This window comes from Microcaecilia unicolor, chromosome 11 (genome assembly GCF_901765095.1).
Source record: "Microcaecilia unicolor chromosome 11, aMicUni1.1, whole genome shotgun sequence".
Classification (NCBI taxonomy): Eukaryota; Metazoa; Chordata; class Amphibia; order Gymnophiona; family Siphonopidae; genus Microcaecilia; species Microcaecilia unicolor.
The window spans coordinates 183661089-183688478 of NC_044041.1; the positions used below are offsets into that span (position 1 = coordinate 183661089).

At 41.8% G+C, this 27390-nt stretch overlaps 1 protein-coding gene across 8 annotated transcripts in view; it reads left to right on the plus strand.

Moving 5' to 3' along the window:
• Nucleotides 1-27390, plus strand: part of EYA3 (EYA transcriptional coactivator and phosphatase 3) — a 271535-nt gene that overhangs the window by 186370 nt on the left and 57775 nt on the right. For 7 of the 8 annotated variants that reach the window (XM_030220264.1, XM_030220268.1, XM_030220269.1 and 4 more), the window contains 4 exons: nucleotides 7489-7626; nucleotides 10027-10100; nucleotides 16605-16788; nucleotides 26915-27057. In XM_030220264.1, the coding sequence (XP_030076124.1) occupies nucleotides 7489-7626; nucleotides 10027-10100; nucleotides 16605-16788; nucleotides 26915-27057 (539 nt within the window). The remainder of the gene's footprint in view (nucleotides 1-7488; nucleotides 7627-10026; nucleotides 10101-16604; nucleotides 16789-26914; nucleotides 27058-27390) is intronic. The other variant, XM_030220270.1, reaches the window with a different exon arrangement.

The following is a 27390-nucleotide window of genomic DNA, read 5'->3' on the forward strand; positions in this document are numbered from 1 at the left end:
CTGAGATGAAAAGATTAATCTGATTCAGTCATTGTTACGTTGCTTAAGGCTCAGAAATGTTCTACATCCATGGCGTTTGCGAGGGTGTGGAGGACATTCAAGGGCTACTGTTCTGAGCGCAGACTTTTTCTCCCTTCTCTGCTCAGATCACGCACATCCTAGTATTTCTCCAGACAGGCCTTCAGAAAGGATTGTCATTGGTTCTTTAAAAGTTCAGGTTGCAGCTTTGGCTTGTTTCAGGGGCTGACTTCAGAAGATATATCTTGCGACTCACCTGGATATCATTCGATTCTTGGGAGAGGGCCTCTTAAGGCATTCCTTTCTTATGCCGTGTCCAGAGTGAAACCTTAATTTAGTCCTTCAGGCTCTGCTGAAGCCTCCTTTTGAGCTACTCTGGAAGGCCTCCTTGAAAGATCTTACACAAAAGACAGCATTCTTGGTGGCTGTTGTGTTTTCACCTAGGGTTTTGGAGCATCCGGCTCTCTTGTCCCTTTCTCCACTTTTCGGAGGTAGGGGTCTCCCTATGCTCAGTTCCTTCCTTTCTTCCGAAAGTGCATTTCATCTCAATCAATCTATGGAGCTTCCATCCTTTTGCAGTGAGGACAAATAGGCTCAGTATTTTTCCTTGAAGCTTCTCGATATGCGTAGAGTCCTCATTAGATATATGGAAATCACGAACGAGTTTCACAAATCGGACAGACTATTTGTGCTTTTTTTAAATGGAGTCTTGGTTTCATGATTTCCAAGGCCACAATTGCTAGATGGCTGAATGAGACTATCACGTCAGCTTATTTGCTTGCATGGCAGCAGGCTCCTCAGGCCTTTCGGCCTCATTCTATGAGGTGTACAGTGACATCTTGGGCACTACCTTACTGTCTCTGGTAGATATTTGCAAGTCAGCAACGTGGTCAATCCTGCATACCTTTGCCAAACACTACTGTTTTGGGTCTTTGGTCCTCAGGGTGACGGCACCAGGATCCCGCCAACTCTAGGGATTGCTTTTATACATCCCACAGATTCTGGAATAGTGGGAAGCTACGTAACAGAAGACGAAATTAGGTCTTACCTGATAATTTTCTTTACATTAATCCTTCTCACTATTCCAGAGGCCCACTCGAGGTTTCTGAGATGTTTAGTCTGTGTGAAGTAATGGACCAAATAACAACTGTCACCTTGCTTGGTGCTGCTTCCTGCGTAGCTCTTGTTCTCTACAAGTTGTTCAGAGATGAGAGAGGTCCACACATGTTTGTTCATCTGGTTAGTGTTAGGTAAGCAAGTTGTTTAAGGTTGTTGTGTTTATTCTGAGTTTTATTCTTACTGCTTGTCTATGTAAATTCTGAGGAGCTGGACTGGATGCCAAGACAAGATATGTCTCAGCTCAGTTTTCAGTTCTCTATCTCTACTTGCTGGTTGATGGTCACAACTATCCCACAGGTTCTGGAATAGTGGGAAGGACTAATGGAAATAAGATTATCAGGTAAGACCTAATTTCTCTTCCTGCCATTTTGTCACTATAAAAGAACTAGAGGTAAAAAAAAAATATGAAGTCACCACCCAGAAAAGATCTTTGAGTCATTGTGGATAATATGCTGAAACCTTAATGTCATTATGTAACAGCTGTCACAGAAGCAGATTCTACAGTCAGTCCGGTTCCAAGTGTAAATCCTGTCTACTGGTGTGCCTCTGCACAATAGTGGGAATCACTTTATTTATGTATCTGTTTTCCAGTTGTGTTTAGGTAGTAATATTATTCCTCCTCTCCTTTTATTTTTTTAACATAGAATACTTTGATTATTCTCCTACAGATGTCCTGAGTCGTCTTCCCAGAATATTCTGAGTGCAAATGTGTGAGTGTTGCATGTAAATTGGATTGCTGAACAAAGCAGGGGCCATGCTCTTCCCAGCTTTCTAAATTATGCTAAGGACCATTTTCTGGCCTTTATTCCTATAAAGGGTAATTCAAGTGCCAGATAGAAATTAGTGTCCTCCAGCCTTTCCTGTGAGGAGGAATACTGAGAAAATAGGATGCGTCATGATGATTTTGTTTTCCTCTGCTCTCGCCCTTTCCCCATTTGCTGCTACTGGAGAAAATATTTCTTCACTAATTGTCTAATTGAACTCTGGAATTTGTTGCCAGAGGATGTGGTAAAAGCAGTTAGCTTAGCAGGGTTTTAAAAAGTTTGGATAATTTCCTAAAAGAGAAGTTCATAAATCATTATTAAGATGGACTTGTTTATTTCTAGGATAAGATCCATTGCTTATTTCTAGGATAAACTGCATAACATCTGTTTTACTGTTTTGGGATCTCACCAGGTACTTGTGACCTGGATTGGCCACTGTTGGAAAGAGGGTCCTTTGCTTGTTGGACCTTCGGTCTGTCCCAGTATAGCAACACTTATGTTCTTATGCTATTATAAATGGCCAAGTATATTCCTAAGAGTAAATTCTCTCTGTTTTTTCATAAAGTAGATTTTTAACGTGAATGATGTGGGAACACAGGGCTTGCAGTGACAGGGAGTGTGTAAAGAGCAAGGATTCAAATTTAACCATAAGAGACCACACTGTCATTATATGCAGCCTGGTGAGTCAAGCAACCATTCATAAATATATGCCACTTACAAAGGGCCAGCTTATGAGGAAGCTGACAGGGTATGCAGATTTTCTCCCAAACTGGAACATGATCAGTGTTGACTGTTGCTCTGGTTGTAGAACTCTAGAACAGCAAAGTCATGAATTTATTTATAAAAACTTGATATACTGCCCCCTCATATAAAAATATATAGAAGTTATATTTTTTACAGTAAAACAACAAAACTAAACAAAAAGCTGCAATAAAAACCGTTCTACATCATAAGCCTTCAATTATTGGCTTAATTACTGATGATGCCCTGCTTAATCAGGCATCTGAAACAAGGCCTTTTTTTAGACAGAAGGCATTCTGTCTTTGTTTATTCAAGCTTAGTAGACCGCCTTTCAGTAAAACCAATTGGTTCTATAACTAATTGATGTGCTGCGCTTTCCATAGCATTTCATTTATCTAACTACTGATATTGTTCATGTTGAAAGCAACGTGACATGTCTCATTTATTCCAGCATTAAGATTTCACAATAAGAGCAATATGATAGGATTTTGTGACTCCTGACGTAGGCACTCCGAAACACTACAGTTTCAAGTTCATTTTCTTAAACTAGTCTCTGAAATTGAGATTAGAATATTATTGATAATGATGATTTGTTAATTGAATCTTTTTCCTCAGTTCATGCTCTCCAACTAGACATACTCTGTTTTGACACAGTCTTTGTTTTTGACGCTGATGTCTTGGTATTTTTAACTTTGTTGAGATATTTAATAAAGATATATTATAAAAATAACATTAAGAAAGGTGAAAAATGAATACCACTGATGACAAGACAGGGACAGTTAGAAGAGTAGACAGTAAAATAGTTGTTTATTCCTGGGTTGGCAAAGAGTGCCTAATAGGATTAAAAACAAGGAAACAGGCAATGAGTTTCTGTTGCTTTAAGTATCCAGGGGTCTTCAAACCTGACCTAAAATTAAGATGAGAGGGCTTGGTACGCAGAGACACCAGAATGGTGTTGTACAGCCATTGCCTAATGGATTCAAGGCTGGCACAATAAACAAAAGAAATAGAGAACCTGAAGTCCTTAGCACAGTGGTTCTGAAACCTGGTCCTGGAGGCACTCCAGCCAGTCAGGTTTTCAGGATATCCACAATGGATATTCATGAGATATATTTGCATGCAGTGGAGGCAGTGCATGCAACTCTCTCATGAATATTCATTGTTTATATCTTGAAAACCTGATTGGCTGGGGTGCTTCCAGGACCAGATTTGGAAACCACTGCCTTAACAGGTTGAAGAGCTCTAGCTGGAATGTATGGTGTAATCAGTGTCTGTGTAAATAACCTTATATGCCAAGGCAAAAATTTTGAACTGAATTCTGAAAGCTATGGGCAACCTATGGTGATGAATCAGTATTGGATTGACATGGCCATGTTTCTTTGCATGTGGTATTTTTTTACTAGATTGTATGCATTTAATCAAATAGTTATAGAGCTGCAGGCATGAATCACATTACAGTTGTTGACTCTGGAAGTAATACAAGCATGGAGAAGTATCAAACAGGCTAAATCACATAAGTGGGTATGCAAACTTACATCTGAGGTGACTTGAGTATCAAATGTTAGTTGAAAGTCCAGATAGATACATCAATATATTTGACTGTTGCCTACAAGGGTAATTGGAGTTCCTGAAGATGGTAAGATGAGATGGACAACCGATAATCCAAGACTGTGACTTTTTTCTGGGTTCAAGACCAGACGATGGATCTTAAGCCTATCAGTGAACGCATTGCTCACTCATCACAGTTGTCAGTTAACTGAACTATTCTGCTATTATCAAACTGTTTCAACAGCCTGCCCTGCTTTTTCAATACTTGCTCTATGCTCTGTAGCTTTCCTCCTCCCTACCCCCCCCCCCCAAGCCGCTTCATGTATATTTACCCACCTCCTGAACTTCGTTCATCTGATACAGTGGACTCTAGTCCTTGTGTCACCTGCCTCTATAATTTCTGTGAACTAGACTAACATGGTTACCATTTTAAAAAGTTTTTATCAGTTACTGTTATAAAGAGAATGAGGTTATTTATTCAAACTACTACTTTTGTCATTCTGTCACCATAAAAGAATAGAGGTGCACATTGTGAAGCCACCACCCTGAAAGGATCTTTGAGTCATTGTACGCAATATCTTGAAATCTTCATCTCACTATGCAACAATTGTCACAAAAGCAGACAGAATGTTTGGAGTTACTTGGAAAGGAATAGAGAATCAATGAATATTATGTGTCTGCATTGATCCGTGGTGTGACTGCATCTTGAGCATAGCGTAGAAGTTCTGACCAGCCCATCTCAAAAAAATATACAGCAGAACCTAAAAAAGGTACAGAGAAGGGCAACAAAAATGACAAGTTGAAAAGTACATACATAAGGTGACAAAACAGCACATTTCCCCTAACATTTGCAAACTCATGCACAGCTTTTGCAGGGGAGGATTTGAAGAGACAACTCGTTAGGGTAGCAGAGACTGTAGGGCTGCATGAGGCGCATCTGTGAGTGGTGTATATGTATTTGTGTCATTCTTGAGAATGTGTTTGTATGTGGGGGTGGGGAAAAGGAGGTATGTGTGTATTGTGAGGTAGGAAGCTGTGTTATGCCTTATGACCTCATCTTCTCAACTTCTCTTCCCTCTCCCCCCCCACCACCCCCCACACAGGCACCTTTCCTGCTTCCCTTTCCCCTAGTGCTCACCGCCAACCGCATTCCTCAACCTCCCATCCCTTACATTTTTACTATTCCTGCACCTTACACTGGCTCTCCTTTGTTTCTCTTTCTAGATTTACTCCCTTTGTCCTCTCTTGTGTTGTCATCCTTTCATCTCTCCCCCCCCCCCCCCTTTTAAGTACCAGTCCCCCGGCTTCCCACTCACACTCATCTGTTCTCTCTTTGTCCTTCCTTTTCCATCCTCACTCCCATTTGAACTTTCTCCTCCCTTCTGTTCATCTGCCTCTTCTGATGCGGGGGGGGGGGGGGGGGATCTCTTTATAGCAGCCCAAAGAGGAAGGTATTAACTTTCTGCTTTAGGAGGGAAACAGAGGTTAATGAATGCTAATTGCCTCTAGATATGAACCTCAATTCTGTATTCCTGTTCATTGATACTCTGGGTGTCTAAGACCTTTGCAAAGTTCAGGAAAGCCAAGATTTAATAAATGTCATTGCCCTGCCAGCTGGTTGAGGTAAATGTGACTTCCCCTTTTCATGGAGTCAGCAACAGTGGAAAATCACCAAGTTAGAAACAATCTTCTCAGGACTTTAGGAAGCAGGGAACTTTCTCCATTCTGAGTGTAATCTTTTTCCTAATAAAATGGCTACTGAGAGGACATAACTGGAAGATTCAACGAGTGCATGAGTGTTTTACCCTTCCTTACTACCTGCAAAGCATGCGTCAAACAAGTTAAATTAGATGTTAGGAGAGGAAAGGTGATAAAATCCCATTTTTAGGTCTTGGAACAGAAATGAAAACCTACTTTAAAGTTGTTACCCACTTTTTTGATGGTCATAAAGATAGATTTTCTTACGACAAACCTGTATAAACTCCATAGCAGAGCCTGAACCAGAGGACATCTACCTTAGGACAAGGTTACTTGCCTTACTGCACATTCAGATGTGCCTTATATCTAATTACATTACAGATTTTTTTGACTCATTTCCCAGTGCCTGGGTTAACTAGGTTCTTTATTAGTATTTATTTAGATTTTGCTCACACCTTTTTCAGTAGTAGCTCAAGGTCAGTTACATTCAGGTACTCTGGATATTTCTCTGTCCCAGGAGGGCTCATCACAATCTAAGGTTTGTACCTGAGGCAATGGAGGGTTAAATGACTTGCCCAAGATCACAAGGAGCAGCGGTGGGATTTGAACTGGCCACCTCTGGATTGCAAGACCGGTGCTCTAACCACTAGGCCACTCCTCCACTAGTAGTAAAATACAGCTGAACCAATGTAGTAATCTGTGTGTTAGAGCTGTGTGCTGAAGCTCTGTACATGGTTTCCTCATGCACATGTTAACATTTTTGTGCCCAGTGTTGTAGCCAAATTATAAGCAAATAATTTGCATGCCAAAAAAAAAGTGCAAACACTGGAGAGCATGCTGTTTGCTAGGCAAGCATGCTCATACAGGTGTGTGTTACTAGAGGAACCTGTGTTCTACACATAAAATTGTATTGGCATCCAGAGTTGAATACGCATATGTTTGTGCATCTGCACATCTGGCATGCTATTCTGCACATAAACATTATTGCATGGTATTTAAATTTATGCAGTTACATGCTTTACTGTTAATTTCACAGCCATGACACTTTCTAAATGTACCCTGCATTCGGGAATGCGATCACCTCAGCTACTCATCCTCCTCCTGGATTTTTTTTTTCTTTTGTCCCATCCATTTGTACAAAGCAAGAAAGTTGTGGTCCTTCACACTTGCACAAAAAAAAAGAAACAGATAATTCCTTACCAATCCTAGCTGCGGAAAAATGAGCTGGATATGGGTTTTACTCCTCAGACCATGTGTTAAAGCCCCAGTGCTAGAAAACGTGCACTCAGTCTTCAGTGTATGTACTACTCTGCATCCGTGTTTTAATCACCAATAAATTGAATTTAAACAAGCAGTGCACACGAGTCCTTGTGCACAGTTTTCTTGCGTGCTAAACTCCTTTTGGTATCTGACAGCCATAATAGCTTAGAAAACTGCATAAAACGTGCTCAACTGCTCTAAGCCTCTCACATTTTATTACATCAGCAGGTAGTGTGTGTTAGGCTTCTGGCGAGATAAAGGATTCTGGAAATGCAGATGATAAGCATGCTAATTTATCCCACCAATACTGTTTGTAATTAGTCCACTTTATTTGATTCAGGTGCACTGTGGCCGGGTATCAAAACTGAAAGTGGTTTAATTCAGACACCATCTCCAAGTCAGCCCAGTGTTTTTACCTGCATGACAGGGCTAACCATCAGCCATCCCAGCCCAGCTATCTATTCCTATCCGGTGCAAGGTAAATTGGCATGTTTATTATTCTACACTTCTTTAGGTAACAGGCAGTGGTCTCATAAAAATTCAGGCTTTATATTCCCAAGCTGTTATAAATGTTATATTCCCAGTTTTTTTTTGTAGATGACTATCCCCCCCCTCCCCCACCCCCCAAGGGAACATTTGCTCACGTCTGACAGTTGTCTACGCAGTTAACAGGTTAAATAAAATAGGAACAAAAAAGCAATTATGTAACATAGTATAAAGATAATATAATACAACTAAAGAATTAATTAACAAAACAATGTACAAACCAGAGGAGACCAAAAACTAACCCATCATTGGCTAAGCAAAATCAAAGTGCTTTGTACTGATGCTTTAACCACATGTAAATCTTTGGGGAAGGGGAAACATTATTTTGGGAGACTTGTTCTTTTACCTGATTTATTGGTGGCTTCCATGTTTTTCTGTTATTTGGAGAACATATATATTTTTTAAAAACTGTTTTGACTGCCTTGATTCCTTTTAGAAGGGGAGTGGATAGAGTCAGCCATAAGAAATGGAAAGCCAGAAGAAATATTACAGTAAAGATAAAAGTTTAGGAAGGAAAAGGAGATGAAAAAGGGGCAAGAAGTCAAAACTGGGGAAAGGACAGGAGCAGTAAGCTGGTGGGAAGGCAGTGAGGATTCTTCGGTGGGTAGAATGCATTTAGGAGGGAAGGTGGGTGCTGTAGGGAAGATTAGATGTCAACTGAAGGAGGAAAAGGTGAGTATCTCTCTGAGGAAGAGGTATAGATGGAGTGCAAAAAAGATAAGAGCAAGGATAATGGAGTGGGGTCTAGGATAAAGTGAGAGTATACCTTTGTCAAATATTATGCAAAGCACAAACTAGTAGGTAATAGTTCGAATCAACAGTATGTGAACCATATGATTTCCTGCTATAATTTATATTTGAAGTGAGATAAAGTCAGAAAGGATGCCAAATTTTCCCTTTGATGTTACCTGTAACCTACCTTGACTTTGTGATTTATCACTCAGAGAAGTTCAAGTTTAACAAATTCGCTCCCAGTACAAGATTAAGGGTAAATGTGATCAAATCTCAAGACAAGTCTTCTGTTGATAGAAAGCACAAGTGGTGCAAAATTAAACTTACGGTTTGTATTACTATACATGAAAGATGAATACATTAGTGTGGTTTGTTAATTTTGTTGGAAGAGACTTAAGATAGAGGACGTGAGGGAGGGAGGGTTAGGGGAGGGAGGAAAGGGATGGGGAGGGACGATGTCTGGGGGGGAGGGGTTAAAGGGGTAGGTAAGGAGGGGTTTTGACAGAGTTGAATAGGTTGTTACAAGTTATGTTGTGAAGTTGCATTATAAATTATTGAATATAACAAGCTAATGGTAGGTGGCATAGGGAGGGAGGAGGGGAGAAAATGATATTTGCAGTTGTACTTTTCCTGCTGGTATAGTTTCTCGAATGACTTTTGGTTTTATACACTATGTTGACAAATGTCAAAAATTTATGTCGATGTTTACCAATAAAAAAGATTTAAACATAATTTTGTTGGAAGATGCCAAAAAATAAGTTGCAACAACCTTAGCCATGCAGGGGTTAACTTTTTCCTTTTATTTGTAAACAAATACGTTTTTCAAATTCTACTCCTTTGTCCTTTTGGTTTTATTTATTGTACACTGTTCTGACCTGTTCGCCAGATTGAGCAGTATATCAAACACTAATAAACATATAACAGTGATCCTTTCACTTCACAGGACATGAGTTCCTTTGAAATGCAGCCCCATAACATATAGTAGCATAGTAAATGACAACAGATGAAGACCTGTATGATCCATCCTGTCTAACCAACAAGGTAGCACGAGTTGTGCCTGCCGCTCCTTGCAGATTATATGCCCTGTTTAAAGTGTGAAGTTCATTTAAGTTTTACTTTGATTCATTCCTCTTGTTGAATACGTAATATAGCACATTGCATCTTTCAGTTATTTCCCCAAACTTTGCTAGAAAATAACAATTATAACAGTAATAATTTACCTTTTCCTAAGTTTTTATTGAGGCAGACTCCAAAATACATGGTGTAAGACCTATTCAATGATATATATTCAGTTAATCTAGGTGGAAAATCATTTCCTGCTCTTGGTGTTCAATTTATACAAATGTAACAAATAATAAAAATAAATAAATAAATTTGCAACACAGCTTCCAAAGAGGAAAATAATGACACTCCATTATAATTGGCAAGCTAAGGTACAAGGAGATAGTTTCAAGATCACACAGAATCAGTGATGGAGCCAAGATTCTAACTCTCATCCAAAAAACCTATGCTGTTCACCCACTTGTTTGTGTCCTTCCTTTTTATTGGAAGGTTTTATTGCCTGTAGTTTTCTATTTATCTGTTTAAATTCATTTTACAGCTTCAGCTACCAGTGCCAGCCCCACAGCAATCACCAATATTTCAGCCTCGTCAGTTTCCAGCATTTCCCAGCAGGTAATCTCCATAATTCGTCTTTATTCCTTTCCCATTTCTATCCAGGTAAATCAGAATTAGACACATTGCTTAAAAAGAATTAAACATACATGCATGAAGAGGAGAATAATCAGTGGGTTTGCTAATTAGAGCTGTATCAAATTGCATATTTTACTATTCGGCCAAATATAAATAATGAAAAACATTATTCAGCCAAATTCAAATACAGAGTATGAATAATAGGCATTGAGCTTTAACATAACAAGTGATAAAAGAAGCAACATGAAGTCAGAGATAAGTGTTTATTTCAGTAGGATTTAGCACAGTAGAGCCCTGATTATTCATATTCAAAGTTAAGTCACCATTCAGCCAAATAAGAATAATCTATTCGTGGCACTACTTATTTATGACATTTATATCCTACATTTGTCTGAGAAAAACTCAGGTTCAATGTGGCTTACATGAGAATTAGAAAAAGATAATAAACATGTACTTGTTGATTAACAAGCAAGTAAAATGCATCATAAGAAACATGAAATATATCATAAAACACACCGTGAAGTGGTATAACAAACTCGAAAAGAACAAATAAGTGTATTAATTGGGTATTCAAGTTATAACCTGAAGAATTGTGTAAGGACGTAATTAACTGAGACTGGATGGAATTTGTGGGGGACAGAGAAAGGTAACATGATTTGGTTTTATTACATAGATACTGGTATCTTTATAGGCTAAACTGAAGAAATGAGTTTTCAGTAAGTTTCGGAATGACAGATATTTTTTGGTAGAGAGTTCCAAATTTTGATACCATGATATGAGGAATTAGCAATATGAATTGTTTTGTATGTCGTCATCTTGCAATTAGGGAAATGCAGGGTAAGATATTCTCTGGATGATGTAGAGGCATTGTGTGAAGATAATGTAGTGAGATTGTTCATATAAGATAGAGCCAAACCAAACAAAATTTGATGAATGAAAGTGCATAGCTTAAATGATAATTCTATCTTTTATTGGTAGGCAATGCAAGGCATACAAAAGGGGAGTTGCTTTGGCAAAGTGCGGTTATCTATATATGACATGCAGCAGTATTTTGAGTGGTTTGTAATTCTTTGGGAAGTCCGCCTTGAAGTTCTGTTTAGGTAAAATTCGACTACTGCAACTCTGTTAGGACTAGGGATTGGACTAAGATAAAAAAGACTGATTTTGTGAATAAATGACCTTAGTCTCTTTGGTTTCCATAATGAATTGAAGACACTTGATGTCACTTTAGAAACTTGGTTATCAAGGGTAAGAAATTGATCAGTTGTAACTCCTAAGTTTTTCATAGTTGAGTCAAGTAGTGTTTGAATAAGAAACATAGAATAAGAAATGAGTAACAAATAAAAAAAATATATAAAATATAATAATGTAAAACTATAAAAATTGATGCAAAGGACAAATAATTACTTGTTGGAAATATGTGATGTATATGAGGAAAGACTAAAGAGGTTAGGGCTCTTCAGTTTGGAAAACAGACAGCTGAGGGGGGATATGATTGAGGTCTATAAAATCCTGAGTGGTGTAGTATTGGGTAGAAGTGAATCGATTTTTCACTCTTTCAAAAAGTACAAAGACCAGGGGACATCCAATGAAATTACATGGAAATACTTTTAAAACAAATAGAAGAACATATTTTTTCACTCACAGAATAGTTAAGCTCTCGATCTCATTGCTGGAGAGTGTGGTAGCAGTGGTTAGCATATCTGGTTTTAAAAAAATGTTTGGACAAGGTTCTGGAGGAAAAGTCCATAGTCTGCTATTAAAATGGTCATGGGGAAAGCCACTGCTTGCCCTGGGATTGGTAGCATGGAATGTTGATACTGTTTGGATGTTTGGCAAGTACTTGTGACCTGGATTGGCCACTGTTGGAAGCAGGATACTGTACTAGGTGGACCATTGATCTGACTTAGTATGGCTGTTCTTATGTTCTTAATTTTGAAAAAAGAGGAGGTATAGATTAAGTAAAATACCAAATAGTGGTGTCTTTGAGAGCATGTCTCCTAAAACTATAAGCGTAAACACAAATATGATGTCAGAAATCTGAAAGCCACTGCAAAAAACAAAAATCCCAAAAAGGAAGCAGTACAAAAGGATACTATAAAATATATGTAATAATAAGATACAGTAGTGTTTAATCCTCAAAGAAACACAAGTATTCAGAAATTAACATAAAAACAGCATTAGTGATATAAAACAATATGGTGCTCCAGACCAATCCTAGTAATTAAAGGTTTACAGTGTTTAAAAAAAAAAAAAAAAACCAACCTAAAAACCTAAACCTTTTTTTTTTTTGTTACATTTGTACCCCGCACTTTCCCACTCATGGCAGGCTCAATGCGGCAGGCAATGGAGGATTAAGTGACTTGCCCAGAGTCACAAGGAGCTGCCTGTGCCGAGAATCGAACTCAGTTCCCCAGGACCAAAGTCCACCACCCTAACCACTAGGCCACTCCTCCTCTCCATTGTATTACAAAAAAAAATAGATTTGGTTAAAAAAATGGAAAATAATGCTATGAATGAAATAAATTGTGGGCAAATATAGTATTAAACTTAAAAATATTCAAAATTAGTTGTGACTCAAAAGACTTTATATCATAGAAGGGTGCTACTAATTCCTGTACAAAAATTGAAAAGGTACGGGAATACTAAGCCATGTCAACCAGAGGTGCTGTTAAGGTAGCTGGAGTAAATACCACTATGAGCAGTAAGAACTGGTTGAAAGGAAGCAAAGAGTAGGGTTGAATGGTCAGTATTCTCAGTGGAGAAGGGTAGTTAGTGGGGTCCCGCAGGGGTCTGTGCTGGAACCGCTGCTTTTTAACATATTTATAAATGACCTAGAGATGGGAGTAACTAGTGAGGTAATTAAATTCGCAGATGACACAAAGTTATTCAGGGTCGTCAAGTCGCAGGAAGACCTCACGAGACTGGGGGATTGGGTGTCCAAGTGGCAGATGAAGTTCAATGTTGACAAGTGCAAAGTGAAGCATGTGGGTAAGAGGAACCCGAATTACAGCTATGTCATGCAAGGTTCCGCATTAGGAGTCACGGACCTAGAAAGGGATCTGGGAGTCACCATTGATAAGACGTTAAAAACTTCTGCTCAGTGTCCTGCGGTGGCTAAGAAAGCGCACAGAATGTTGAGTATTATTAGGAAAGGGATGGAAAACAAACACGAGGATGTTATAATGCCATTGTATCGCTCCATGGTGCGACCGCACCTCGAGTATGCATCTCAAAAAAATATATAAAGGAATTAGAGAAGGTGTAGAGAAAGGCGCCGAAAATGATAAAGGGACTGGAACGACTTCCCTATGAGGAAAGGCTGAGAAGGTTAGGGCTCGTTAGCTTGGAGAAAAGGCGGCTGAGGGGTGATATGATAGAAGTCTACAAGATAATGAGCGGAGTAGAGCGGACAGATGTGAAGCGTTTGTTTACACTTTCAAACAACAACAAAACCAGGGTACACAAGATGAAGGTAGAATATGGTAGGTTTAAAACAAATAGGAGACAGTTTTTCTTTACTCAGCCTGTAGTTAGACTCTGGAACTCGTTGCCGGAGAATGTAGTGACAGCAGCTGGCCCTGCGGAATTTAAAGGGGGGGTTGGAAAGATTCCTGAGGGAAAAGTCCATTGAGCATTATTAATTTTTTTTTTTTTGGGGGGGGGGGGGAGGGTTGCCGGGTTCTTGAAGCCTGGATTGGCCGCTGTCAGAGACAGGATGCTGGGCTTAATGGACCCTTGGTCTTTTCCCAGTATGGCGGTACTAAAATGTGTACATGTAATAACATAGAGGCGTATTTTCAAAACACTTGCATTTGCAGTGTTACATAGAGGCATATTTTCAAAGCACTTAGCCTTCCAAAGTTCCATATGCCTCATAGTAACCTATGGAACTTTGCAAGTCTTAAGGGCCCCGGTGCTGAAAAGTTAATGCGGTCACTAGAGGCCATTAGTGCTGGACTAGCACCTGCGTTTACCAGCACAGGATGTTCAGAGGCCTGGAGCGTGGGAGCAAACAAGCACGGGAAGGAATAGCGCAATGAGCATGCAAATGCATACTGATGAGCTCATTTGCTATTCCTCCCCAGTGCTCAGCAGGCGACACACCAAAGAAGGGCTCTCCTCCCACTTCAAACCCTAAGGCAGCTCTGAGTTGGCGAAAGGGTGCTGGAGAAGGCAGTTCTGCTGTCATTTACACAGGCTCTCTTCAGCTTTTGACCATCCACCAATTTCTCTGCAGCCAGCTTCATTTTGCCTGATGTTTCACACATCTCAAAAAAAAAATGTCTACAAAGAAGCCCCCATAAAAACAGAAAATATATATGTATTTAACCTTTCTTAAAGGCAGCTCTATGACAGTCAGTTGTGGTTGCTTTTACTGGACTCCATGTGCAAATCCCAAAAATTGACCCAACTGACAGCTCTTCCTCCTCCTTCCCGCCTCTCCCTCTGGCGTTCTGGGCATGCGCTTAAGAGCTGTGCTTGACGCACAACTCTTGCGTACACATGCACCACACACAATCCTCCCCCCAAACTCCCTAATGCTCAACGCTAACCGTGCCTAGATTTGCGTATAATTATCGCTGAGCATTAGGGAGTTCCTTCACCATGCTGATCCGGTGATATTTTGAGCATTGGGGCCTAAGTGCTTTGAAAATTAGCCCCTTAGAGGGAATATAAGTGGAAAGGGCAGGCTGAGGATGATGAGCATCTTAAGAAATGTGTATAGCTATTATATCTCAAATGTAAATGTTAATGAATCAAAATTGATATAAACTTGCTGTGCTTCATGTCTTAGTACTACATTCCAGTGCTGGATTTCCCCTTTGTTGCCATATAGATTTTTGTAACAGCTTAGTTAGATAAGTTCGTATGTTCAGCTGGCTTCTACAAGAGTCTGTAGTTTGCTGGTGTTTCACTGAGGTGTTTTGTTTTTTTTTTCTTTTTTTTTTAAGCATAGTATAAAATAATGACAATGCAGCCAGAAAAATTTCAATTTTTTGGAGTTTGGAGCATGTGTTTGGATTGATTTTTCTAGTGATTTCTTTTTTGCTCACTCTGGACAGTTGATCCACTTCTGTGTCCTGTCTCTTCCATATATAATTTGGATTTCTGAATTGAGGAGTAGGGGAAGATTCGTATGATGGCTTCCATCTACTCACATTTGGAATCTATGTATGGCTGTGGTGCCTGGAACCATCATTTACAGCTATCTGGATGAAGGAGATGGTTAACATTTTTATTCCCTTCCCCTTCTAAATTTAGGCAGGTCATTCCAGTCCCTTTGTTGAAAAGCAATTAAGAAAAAGATATAGAAAAAAAGAGCTGGAAGGTGGATATTGCTGTTGAATGATGGATTAAGACATCTGCCGAAACACACAGGGATGCAGAAAATGTTATGGATTGTTACCAATGGTGTGCTGTATGGTTCGGTTCTTGAGTTGGTTCTTTTTAACATTTTTGAAAGTGGTATTGCTGAAGGGCTGTCTGACATGGTTTGTCTCTTTGCAAAAGATACCAAAATCTGCAATAGGGTAGAAACCCTTAATGGTTTGGATAACATGAGGAAGGACCTAACAAAGCTTGAATGGATCAGAATTTGGCAGCTAAGATTTAATGCTAAAAAGATTGCAAGATCATGCATTTGGGCTGCAAAAACCTGAGGGAACGGTACAGCTTAGTGGATGAAGAACTTTTGTACATGAAAGAGGAGCGAGACTTGGGTGTGATCGTATGTGATGATCTTAAGGTGGCCAAACAGGTAGAGATGGCAACGATAAAAGCTAGAAGGATGCTTGAGTGCGCAGGGAGAGAAATATCCAGTAGGAAAAAGGTGTTGATGCCCTGAGACTCTGGTGAGACCTCATTTAGAATATTGAGTACAGTTCTGGAGACCACACCTTCAAAAAGATATAGACAGGATAGAATCTGTCCAGAAGGCAACTATAAAATGGTCAGCAGTGTTCGTTGTAAAGTATATGGGGACACTAAAAAGATTTCAATATGTACACTTTGGGCAGAAGATGGCAGATATGATAGTGACATTTAAATATAATTTAAATATCTACATGGCATAAATGCACAGGAGGCAAGTCTCTTGCAATTGAAAGGAAGCTCTGGAATGAGGGGGCATAGGATGAAGGTGAAAGGGGATAGACTCAAAAGTAACCTGAGGAAATACTACTTCATGGAAAGGGTAGTGAATTTGTGGAACGGCCTCCCGGTAGAAGTGATGGAGATGAAAACAATATCTGAATTCAAGAGAGCTTGTACATACGATCTCTAGGCGAGAGGAAGGGTTAGTAGATGGCATGGATGGGCAGACTGGCTAGGCCATATGGTCTTTTTTGCCTTTATTTTTCTCTGCTTCTAATTAACTGGGCCACCCAGGGTTATTAGGTAATAGGTCAGTCACCTTGTTTAAGGAAATGTTTTGTATATTGTGGATTACAGTGTTGTGGTGTTTGTTTTTTTTTCCTTTTCTAGGAGTATCCCACTTACACAGTTCTTGGGCAGAGCCCATACCAGCAATGCTACCCCAGCTCCAGCTTTGGAGTCACAGTGTCAACCAGTAGCACTACAGAGAGTGCTACATTGAGTACTGCTACATACCAAACTGGAAAACCAAACACTGTGTTGACTGCTCAGACCCCACAGAGACTCTCATCTGGTAATTATCACAAGCTTTCCCAGACCTCTAATGGTATTAACAAGCATCCATGTTTTCATTTAGGGCCATTCTGTGGAGCAAAAATATCATTCTTGGTTTTTAATTTTGTTCATTACTTGGTAAGCAGGCAAAGATTCATAACTGGAAAGGAAAATGGTGTATCATGATGCTAACTTTTAAGCCACAACGTGCCAAAAGAGCCACTAGAAATACATTCCAAAAATGGGACTTTAGGGTTTCAGATACACGACTCCTTTGTGAATTTTGAGGTTATAAGTATGCTGTTTAATGATTATATTCTCCTTTTATTGATCTAACTGTTATGACCTCCTTTTTACTTCCAGCTCCATAAGATCGTAAGATATGCCTTGCCTATTCAGACTAATAATCTGCCAATTCCCAGCATCTTCTTGTCAACACTGGCCAATCTGGGGAAGATCCTAATGGAGATCATTTTGTTACTCACTTCCAGAGTAAGAAGGTGGCAATCCCTAAGTCTGCCTGGCCAGTGGTTGTCAGTAGATCTGTCTTCCAGAAACTTGTCCAAATCCTTCTTTGAACCTACCTATGCTATTAGCCTTGACCACATCTTCCAGCAACAAACTCCACAATTTAGTTATGCTCTAACTGAAATAATGCACTCAAATTTGTTTAAATATGATACCTGGTATGTCCTTAGTCCTACTACACTCGTGAGTTTGTAAACCTTTGTCTTCTCCCTTCCTAGTCTTCTCCTGGTTGAAGACGGTGTTTTATTCCCCTTCTTTGTTGTCCTTCTCTTCACCCTTTTTTAGTTTTGCTGTAGCCTTTATGAGAGAGATCACCCAAGATTTTGTACAGTACTCAACATTTGACCTTACCCTCAATTTATACAGAGACATATTCTTAGTTTTGTTCTCTGTTTCTTTACAATTAATTCCTAACATTCTCTGCTTTTTTTTCTGTCCACTGTTGTTCAGTAGAATCTCAGTGTACTGTTCACAGTGTCTCCAAGGTCCTTTCCCTGAGCGGTAACGCCCATTTCTCTGAGGACAAGCAGGCTGCTTGTTCTTGCATGTGGGTCGACGTCTGCGTCGGCCCAGGAATCGGCATTTTGCAAGCAAAATATAAACAAAGTTTTACTGCGCGTGAGCTTGCCTCAGTTCTTTTTTGTCTGCGACAAGGTAACAGGAATTTTCGTGTTCTCCTCGTTTTGGCCCAGGAACAGACTTTTTTTCGCTTTTTTCTTCTTATTTTAGCGTCATTTCTTTTTTTTTTTTTTTTTTTTTAACTATCCCCGTAGTTCTCTTTTTGTTTTTTTACCCTTTTCTAAGTTTTCTTTCTTTTCGACGCGGCCGGGGTTTTTCCCCTTTTTGTTTTGTGCCCTTTTTTCTTTAACAGGCACAGTCGCGTCTTTTGATTTCGCCGAAGCCGCTTTTCCTTCCATGTCATCGAAGACACCCAGCGGCTTCAAGCGTTGTACTCGGTACAAGCGGACCATCTCAGGTGCCAATACCCACACCTGGTGTATCCAGTGCCTTGGGCCCGATCATAGCTCAGCCGCTTGTAGTCTGTGTCTTCGTATGAAGAAACGGACCCAAGCGTCTCGAGAAGCCCAACGAGAAAAGCTTTTTGGGGCTTGGTCCGGTCCTTCGACATCGAAAGGAGCATCGATGTCGGGAAGAGAGGTAATGGCTGCTGGGAGCAGTGAGGCGTCAAGCGGGTCTCCACCTGTCTCTAGGCCTCCTGTTATGCAGGCCCCCTGGGACTGACCTTCATTGGACCCAGCCCCAAGGAGAAGTGAGGATTCCATGTCGTCCTCGTTGGTACTGAGGAGTTTTGATGACGAGCGAAGGCGAAGAAGCACCGTCATCGTTCTCCTTCGACACACGGTACCGGGAGCTCCACAGCGTCGAGAGAGTCAGCGCCGAGATGATAGCTCCCCCTCAATACAGGAGGTGCTCATGTGTTGGTCTCCTAGCAGCCCGGTACCTGCTCCCGAGCCTCCACGGATTCTGACACCGCCTGTTCCATCAACCCCGCAGCCTTCTCCGATGGCGGCTCTCGAGCTCATCCAGGTCTTGTTTCCAGAACTTCTGGAGGGATTGCTGCACCAGTCAGCTTCGGTACTGGGGGTGCTTGCGCCTTCTGTACAGTCTGCTACAGCGGTGTCTGGCCCTTCACTTGCGGTGAGGTCCCTGACCGTGGTGCCGCCTGTGGCATCGGCGTCAGCTGCCACCCAGGTCGACTCCCCTTCGGCGTCGGTGGAGGGAGCTTCGCCACAGTCGGACTGGGTGTCGGCCTCTCGACATCGCCATAGAGGACATCGTTCCTCGGCATCAAGGCAGGTTCATTGTCGAAGAACCTTAACACAGGCTTTATCCGATACTGAACAGGGAGCGCTCATGGGAGTCAGAGGAAGATCCCAGGTACTTTTCTTCTGATGAGTCCTTTGGGATTCCCTCTGATCCTTCCCCTCCACCAGAAAGGAGACTATCTCCACTGGAGAGTCTGTCCTTTTCCTCTTTTGTCCGGGAAATGGCTACAGCTATTCCCTTCTCTGTGGAGGTTGAGGATGAGCCCAGGGCTGAGATGCTCGAGGTCCTGGATTATTCTTCTCCACCTAAAGAGGTTGTGACAGTTCCTCTGCATAAGTTACTGAAGGAAGTTCTTATGCGAAACTGGTCGGCCCCTCTGTCTGGCCCTCTGATCCCGAAGAAAGCTGAATCCCAGTATCAGATCCACGGTGAACCTGGATTGATGAGGTCTCAGTTACCCCACAATTCCATGGTGGTGGACTCCACCCTCAAGAGAGCCAGGAGTACTAGAGACTTTGCTTCGGCGCCCCCAGGCAGAGAAGCTAGAACTCTTGATTCTTTTGGGAGGAAGACATATCAGCCTGCTATGCTCACCGCGAAAATTCAGTCTTACCAGCTCTTCACGAGCGTGCACTTGCGGGACTCGATACGGCAACTGTCGAGCTTGGTTGATGCACTCCCTATGGAGCTGGCTGAGCCTTTTTGCCAGGTGGTCAGGCAGCAGAAGGCGTGTTGAAAGTTCCTGGCCAGGGGTACGTTTGACACTTTTGATGTAACATCCATGATTGCTGCTCAGGGTATAGTGATGCACAGACTCTCATGGCTGCGTGTCTCTGACCTGGATCATTCGGTCCAGCAGCGAATGGCGGATGTTCCTTGCCGGAGGGGACAACCTATTTGGTGAAAAAGTAGAGGATCTTGTTGATCAGATTAAGAAGCATAATGATGCTATGGATTCTCTCTCCCACCAGGCGCCTTCTGCTACTGCCTCCTCATCTTGGAGGTATTTTGGAGGGAAGAGGAGTGCTCCCTATTCCTATCCTAGGCGTAGGTACACTCCTGCTTCTCGGCAGCCTGCCCAGGCTCAGCCCCAGCACGCTCGTTCTCGTCAACAGCGTGCGTCTAAGGCCCATACTGCTCCCCAGCAAAAACAAGGGATGAGCTTTTGACTGGCTCCAGTTAAGCATAGCCTCAATAAAAGTGTCTGTACCGGATGACTTATCGATTGGAGGGAGGTTGATATTTTTTCACCAAAGGTGGCCTCTTATAACCTCCAACCGGTGGGTTCTTCAAATAGTCCGGTTAGGATACACCCTCAATCTGGAATCCAAACCTCCAAATTGCCCACCGGGAGCTCATTACAGCTCCCAGCACAAGCAGGTACTTGCAGAGGAACTCTCTGCCCTTCTAAAGGCCAGTGCGGTCTGCATTGGGGAACAGGCATCCTGTATGCATATCCTCCCATACCTCTAGTAGGGAAGACTTCGCTGAAACTCAAGCAAGACTGCGGAACCATGATTCTAATTGCTTCCTTCTGGCCGCGTCAGATTTGGTTCCCTCTTCTTCTGGAGTTATCCTCCGAGGAACCGTGGAGATTGGAATGTTTTCCAACCCTCATCACCCAGAACGAGGGGTCGCTTCTGCATCCCAGCCTCCAGTCTCTGGCTCTCATGGCCTGGATATTGAGAGCTTAGAATTCGCCTCCTTGGGTCTTTCAGAGAGGGTATCTCTCGAGTCTTGCTTGCTTCCAGGAAAGATTCCACAAAGAGGCGTTACTCTTTTAAATGGAGGAGGTTTGCCCTCTGGTGTGACAGTAAGGCCCTAGATCCTCTTTCTTGTCCTACACAGACCCTGCTTGAATACCTTCTGCACTTGTCAGAGTCTGGTCTCAAGACCAACTCCATAAGGGTTCCCCTCAGTGCAATTAGTGCTTATCATCGGCGTGTAGAGGGTAAGCCTATCTCTGGACAGCCTTTAGTTGTTCGCTTCATGAGAGGTTTGCTTTTGTGAAAGCCCCCGGTCAAACCTCCACCAGTGTCATGGGATCTCAGTGTCGTTCTCACCCAGCTGATGAAAGCTCCCTTTGAGCCACTGAATTCCTACCATCTGAAGTACTTGACCTGGAAGGTCGTTTTTTTGGTGGCTATTACTTTAGCTCGTAGAATCAGTGAGCTTCAGGCCCTGGTAGTGCATGCACCTTATATCAAGTTCCATCACAACAGATTAGTCCTCCGCACTCACCCTAAGTTCCTGCCGAAGGTGGTATCGGAGTTCCATCTGAACCAGTCAATTGTCTTGCCAACATTCTTTCCCCGTCCTCATACCTGCCCTGGCGAAAGCAGTTTGCATACCTTGGACTTCAAGAGAGCATTGGCCTTTTACGTGGAGCGGACAAAGCCCTTCAGACAGTCTGCCCAGTTTGTTTCTTTCGATCCCAACAGGAGGGGAGTCGCCATTGGAAAGCGCACAATCTCCAGTTGGCTAGCAGATTGCATTTCCTTCACTTATGCCCAAGCTGGACTGACTCTAGAGGGCCATGTCACGGCTCATAATGTTAGAGCCATGGCTGTGTCGGTGGCTCACTTAGTCAGCCTCCATTTGAAGAGATTTGCAAGGCTGCAACGTGGTCATCAGTCCACACATTCACTTCTCACTACTGCCTTCAGCAGGATACCCGACACGACAGTCGATTTGGGCAGTCAATGCTGCAGAATCTGTTCGGGATTTAGAATCCAACTCCACCCCCCTAGACCCATTTTTGTTCTGTTCCAGGCTGCACTCCCAGTTAGTGGTTTATGGTTTCAGGTCAATCTATGTTATGTCCTCACCGTTGCGAGGCCCAATTGACCAATGTTCATTGTTTTGAGTGAGCCTGGTTGCAAGGGATACCCCACATGTGAGATCAAGCAGCCTGCTTGTCCTCGGAGAAAGCGAAGATACTTACCTGTAGCAGGTATTCTCCAAGGACAGCAGGCTGATTGTTCTCACAAACCCGCCCACCTCCCCTTTGGAGTTGTTGTTTATTTGTTTTTATGCTTTTTGATTAAACTGAGGAGGCACACTCACGCAATGGGCGGGAAGTCGTCTGGCAAAACTTTGTTTATATTTTGCTTGCAAAATGCCGAGTCCTGGGCCGACGTGGACGTCAACCCACATGTGAGAGCAATCAGCCTGCTGTCCTCGAAAAATACCTGCTACAGGTAAAAGTATCTTTGCTTAATTTACATTCATTTGATTACACCAGTGGTTCCCAAACCTGGTTCTGGAGGCACCCCAGCCAGTCAGGTGTTCAGGATACCCACAATTAATATTCATGAGAAAGATTTGTATGCAGTGCCTCCTGCATGCAAATCTATCTCATGAATATTCATTGTGAGTATCCTGAAAACATGACTGATTGGGGTGGCTCCAGGACCAGGTTTGGGAACCACTGGATTACACGCTTTTACCAGACGTAGCTGCAAGCTAGTTAGAAATCATTAATAGCAAAACAATCCTCATTGAAACCTAGCATTGTGCATGTATAGTCAGAGTTTTTTCCCTGGTGTGTATCATGCTTCACGTGTTCACTAGACATTTGAGTGTCCAGTTCTCCAGTATCAGTTATCTCCTGCAATTTCTTACAATCCTCTTGCATTTTTTAACTAGTTTGAGTGATTTTGTGTTGTGTATTTGATCACTTCACAAGTTTGTCATTGACAGAAGGGGGAATCCTTTCATATTCAGTTTCCAATCTCTTCATGAATGCACAAATAGGCCTATGAAATCTAGACCTGTATGTAATGTAATTTAAAATTTAAGGATTATCTGTAGCCAAGATATCCCTGCAGAACCCTTCAGATTGGTTTGTCAGCTGGGGTGGCTGTAAGATAAACAGTTCAATCTTGATTCTTACACTGTTGTTTACTTTAATTTTTGATTTCAAAGAAGGCAGTGTCTCTTAAACTGCAAGTAACATTTATTTCTGGGTTTCTCCAAACTTAACCCCCTTCTACACTTGCCTTCCGCTGTTGTTTTTATTGTTTCTGAGGCAGTGATTTTCCTGTTGATCCATTTAATTTCGTAGCACAGTTCTTCGTTTGAACTCTGCCTACTATTCCAGGTCTGAGACTTTGAAATTACCTCACTCCTTATAGCTGGCCCTACCTTTAAATTCCAAGATCTGACCTCACACTTTTTTTGTCTGTGCTTCTTTTCTGTTCTCCTGCCTTTGTTAGATTGTGAACCTCTAAAAAGCAGGGATTGTCCTTGTGTTTGGCTGTAAAATGCTACATACATCTGGTAGCACAAGAGATTATAATGAGGATAACTGGAAGACACAGGACAGCCCCAGCTGAGAAGCTGTCTTAGGGCCCTGTTTACTAAGGCGCGTTATTGTTTTTAATGCGCCTACAATTAACACGCACCTATAGGGATATTGTAGACACATACACAGTTAACGCGCGCATTAAAGATGCTAACGCGCCTATAAAGCTGCTTAGTAAACAGGGCCCTTAGTCTTCCATTAACTGTATCAGTAGAAGTGGCAATAATGAGTACCAAAATGACTCTTCATAGACCAGTAATTATGAGTTCTCTTAAGAAGCAACAGGTGGCAGTCTTTAGCTTTGTAATAGTGGCATCTAGTGCTTGCTGCAGGTGAGAGGATTGCAAATTGAAGTGAAGATGAGAGATGACAGTTCTGTAATTTCTTTTATGCTGGAGGAGGATAGGAAACCAGTTTTCTTTAATCATGCAAATTAAAGTTCTGGAACCACATTTGCATTAGCCTCCAAAATTTAACCAAAGGTCAAAATGCATCATTTAGTTAAAGGTAACTATACAAGGGGACCATCTACTACTAATAATAATTTCTATAGTGTTACTAGACATGTACAGTGCTGTACATGTTATAAGCAGGCACTTTCTGTCCCTAGTGGGCTTACATCTATTATATGGCCCAAACAAAATAATTCCGGATTTTGTTCTTAATGGAAGCTAAACGGGTCTTTTAATAGATAAGCAGTAATCCCACATCTATAGTCTGAAGTTAAAAGCTATTTATATGTCCTACCAGGGATACTCAAGTAAGCCTATACATTTAAAAGATTAATCATATTGGTACAGCAACATGTAGCAGTGATTTAGTGATCTTTCTGTCTAAAGCAACCTTGTCTTTCTAACCATTCATCTTCATAGTCCTGTTACTACCTATATGTAAGGAAAACGCAAATTACCAAGGGATGCATTCACTCACTATACCAATGGTCTTTTAATACCCACTAACCCAGGGCTCCCCACACCTGTTCCGGGCACCCCCAAACCTAGTTGGCTTTTCAGGATATCCACAACAAATATACAAGATATCAAATGTCATATTCTGAGTCTCCAGTGCATGCAGATTTCTCTTGTAGATTCACTGTGTAGATCCTAAATCCCAGCTGACTGAGGGATCCCCAGAACAGGTTTGGGAAGCCCTGCTCTAGCCAGAGTTAAACATCTGATACTCACAATGAATATGCGTGTGAGGTTTACATATTCTGCCACAAAGAGTGACTAAGAGGCATATTTTCAAAGCACTTAGCCTTCCAAAGTTTGGAAGGCTAAGTGCTTTGAAAATATGCCTCTAAGTGTACTTGAGGGCAGGAGAAACCACTACATCATGTCTGCCCTCCAAAATGATTGCCAAACCTGATTTGCATCCAGCATTCCAGCTTGAGCTCCCACCCCCACCCCCTTAACACATACGCACACATTCCTTCTGGCTGTCTTCAGCAGCAACCACAGATCTTGCGATCTGTGAGCTTACAAGTGGTATTTGATGGTTCCACTGTACATAATTTTAGACATGCTCACATACTTGTATATAATTTACTTACCAGAAAAGCAGAATGGGAAAAGAACTTTTTATGATGATGGTGCTTGATTTTATTTATCAGCTCGTGTTTGGAGCTATAGCATACACAGTTTGTTAATCTTGTTGTGTGACTTAGACCAGTATTTTAAAAATACATTCTCTGAGGCTGTGGGGCTCATTTTGAAAACCAAAAAGTCCAAAAAAACATCATAAGGTGGCAGAAGGACGTTTTTCTCTCAAAAACAGCCAAGTTGCAATTTTCAACACCCTGATCTTAAACATTTTGCTCCACAGTTCATCCACATTTCAAGGGGGCATGTTGGGGGCGTGTTCCGAGCGGGACATAGGCGGCATCAAAAGATAGACGTTTTTCTGCAATAATGGAACAAAATTAAAATGTCTAGTGCCAAAATTAAGACATTTTTGGCTAGACCTGTTTCAGTCATGAATAAGTGACCAAAAGGTGCCCTAAATGACCAGTGGTCACTGACCCCCTCCCAGCCCCCTAAGATATGACAGTGACAGTATATACCAGGCTCTGACAGCTTCAGATATGATGGCCATTCCTATTAGAGCAGCAAGGTAGTCCCTGGAGTAGCCTAGTTGTCGGTGCAGTGGACTGTAGAGAAAGGGACCCAGGCCCATATCCCACTCTAACAGGTACACTTGTGGTGGAACATGTGAGCCCTCCAAAAAACACAAAATACCTACTGTCCCTTACGTATAGGTGCCACCTGCAGGCATAAGATCTATTGTAGTGATGTACAGTAGGTTTTTGGAGGGCTCACTGTACAATGTAAGGGGGTAATGGTGAGATGTGTACCTGGGAGTGGAGGAGTAGCCCAGTGGTTAGTGCAGCGGACTCTGATCCTGGGGAACTGGGTTTGATTCCCACTGCAGCTCCTTGTGACTCTGGGCAAGTCATTTAACCCTCCATTGCCCCAGGTACGAATAAGTACCTGTATATACTATATAATCCGCTTTGAATGTAGTTACAAAAAGCCACAGAAAGGCGGTTTATGAAGCCCCATTCCCTTTCCCTTATGTGAGATCCACTACAGTGCCCTCTAGGGTGCCTCACTGCTCTGCTGGAGATGTCTGTGGGGCTAATGTATTAAGAATGCTTCCCCCCCTCCCCCAGTACATCCCAATGGCGCTTGTTTTTGTGTATTTTTCCCCTGGACTTTTTTTTCCCCCCCAAAAAATGGTCCTAAAAGATAGATGTACTGAGCAAATGGTCATTTTTGAAACAAAAAGTTGGACTTTTTTCTGGTTTCAAAATGGCCATGTTCTCTACTGGATTTTTGGACATTTTCCCCAAAATGTCCTAAATCGGACATCATATTGAAAATACCCCCTATATCTCTAGTGTATAGAGGGCTTAATTGTGTTGTAAGTAATTGGAGTATAAAAGAAGTGGAACTTAGGGGGTCTAAGCACAGTTGCTCAGAGTAGAATCTGGCACAAAATAGACAACCAGGATGTAAAGCACATCCTAAAATAAATAAAATACATTGTAACATAGTAACATAGTAGATGACGGCAGAAAAAGACCTGCACGGTCCATCCAGTCTGCCCAACAAGATAACTCATATTTGCTACTTTTTGTATCCCCGCCTCCCAACCACCAGCCCCGCCTCTCGATCTTGACTAAGCCCCTGAGGATCAGTCCGTCATGCCCTCCTGCCTGATGCTACATCACGCTCCCCCAAGTTACTCCTCACATGAATGCCCCCCCACCCCCATGTCCTGTATCCGTGGCTCCTCCCAGACAGACTTCCTGCTACAATTGCTGCACCTTGCTGTTTTCTCCATCATGTTCTCTAAAATACATTGTCATTGTCATCCTGTCAGATGGGCCTGCTAGAACTTGCATGAACTCTCCTAAGCTTTTCTACTTGAGCTACCACAGCTCGCAACTTTTCTACCACAGCTGCCTCAAACTTAAAAACAGAATTTTTACACCTAGAATAAATGTTTGCTTTATCTCCAGGTGATCCTCCTGGAAGCCCATCTCCTCCAAGAGCAGCAGCCAGCAAAGAGCTGGATGAGCAGAGTCGGAAGACCATGACTGGAAAAAATCGAGGCAAGGGGAAAAAGCAGGATTCTTCATCAGCGGAGGATAGTGAGCTGGAAGTATGAGAGCCTTCCTTGTGCTACCTTACAATCATTTAATCTAAAGCTTTTTTTTTTTTGTATCTTTTGCATTAGGGCTTTTTATACAGAAATATTGGAATTAAACAATCTGGATTTTCTAGAGTGTAAAGTCCATTTGCAGGGAGCTATGCGGCCCATGCAAATTTAAGAAGTGTCAATCAGAACATGCTGTCCAGAGTGAAATGAAGTAGGTTGTGGAGCCTTGTGTTTAACGAATCAGATCTTTCCTTCAAATTTGTAAAGTGTCATGACATCCCAGGAAGGTCAGTTTTGTCCACTAAGGATTTCTGTGATCCAAGTTTATTAGGTACT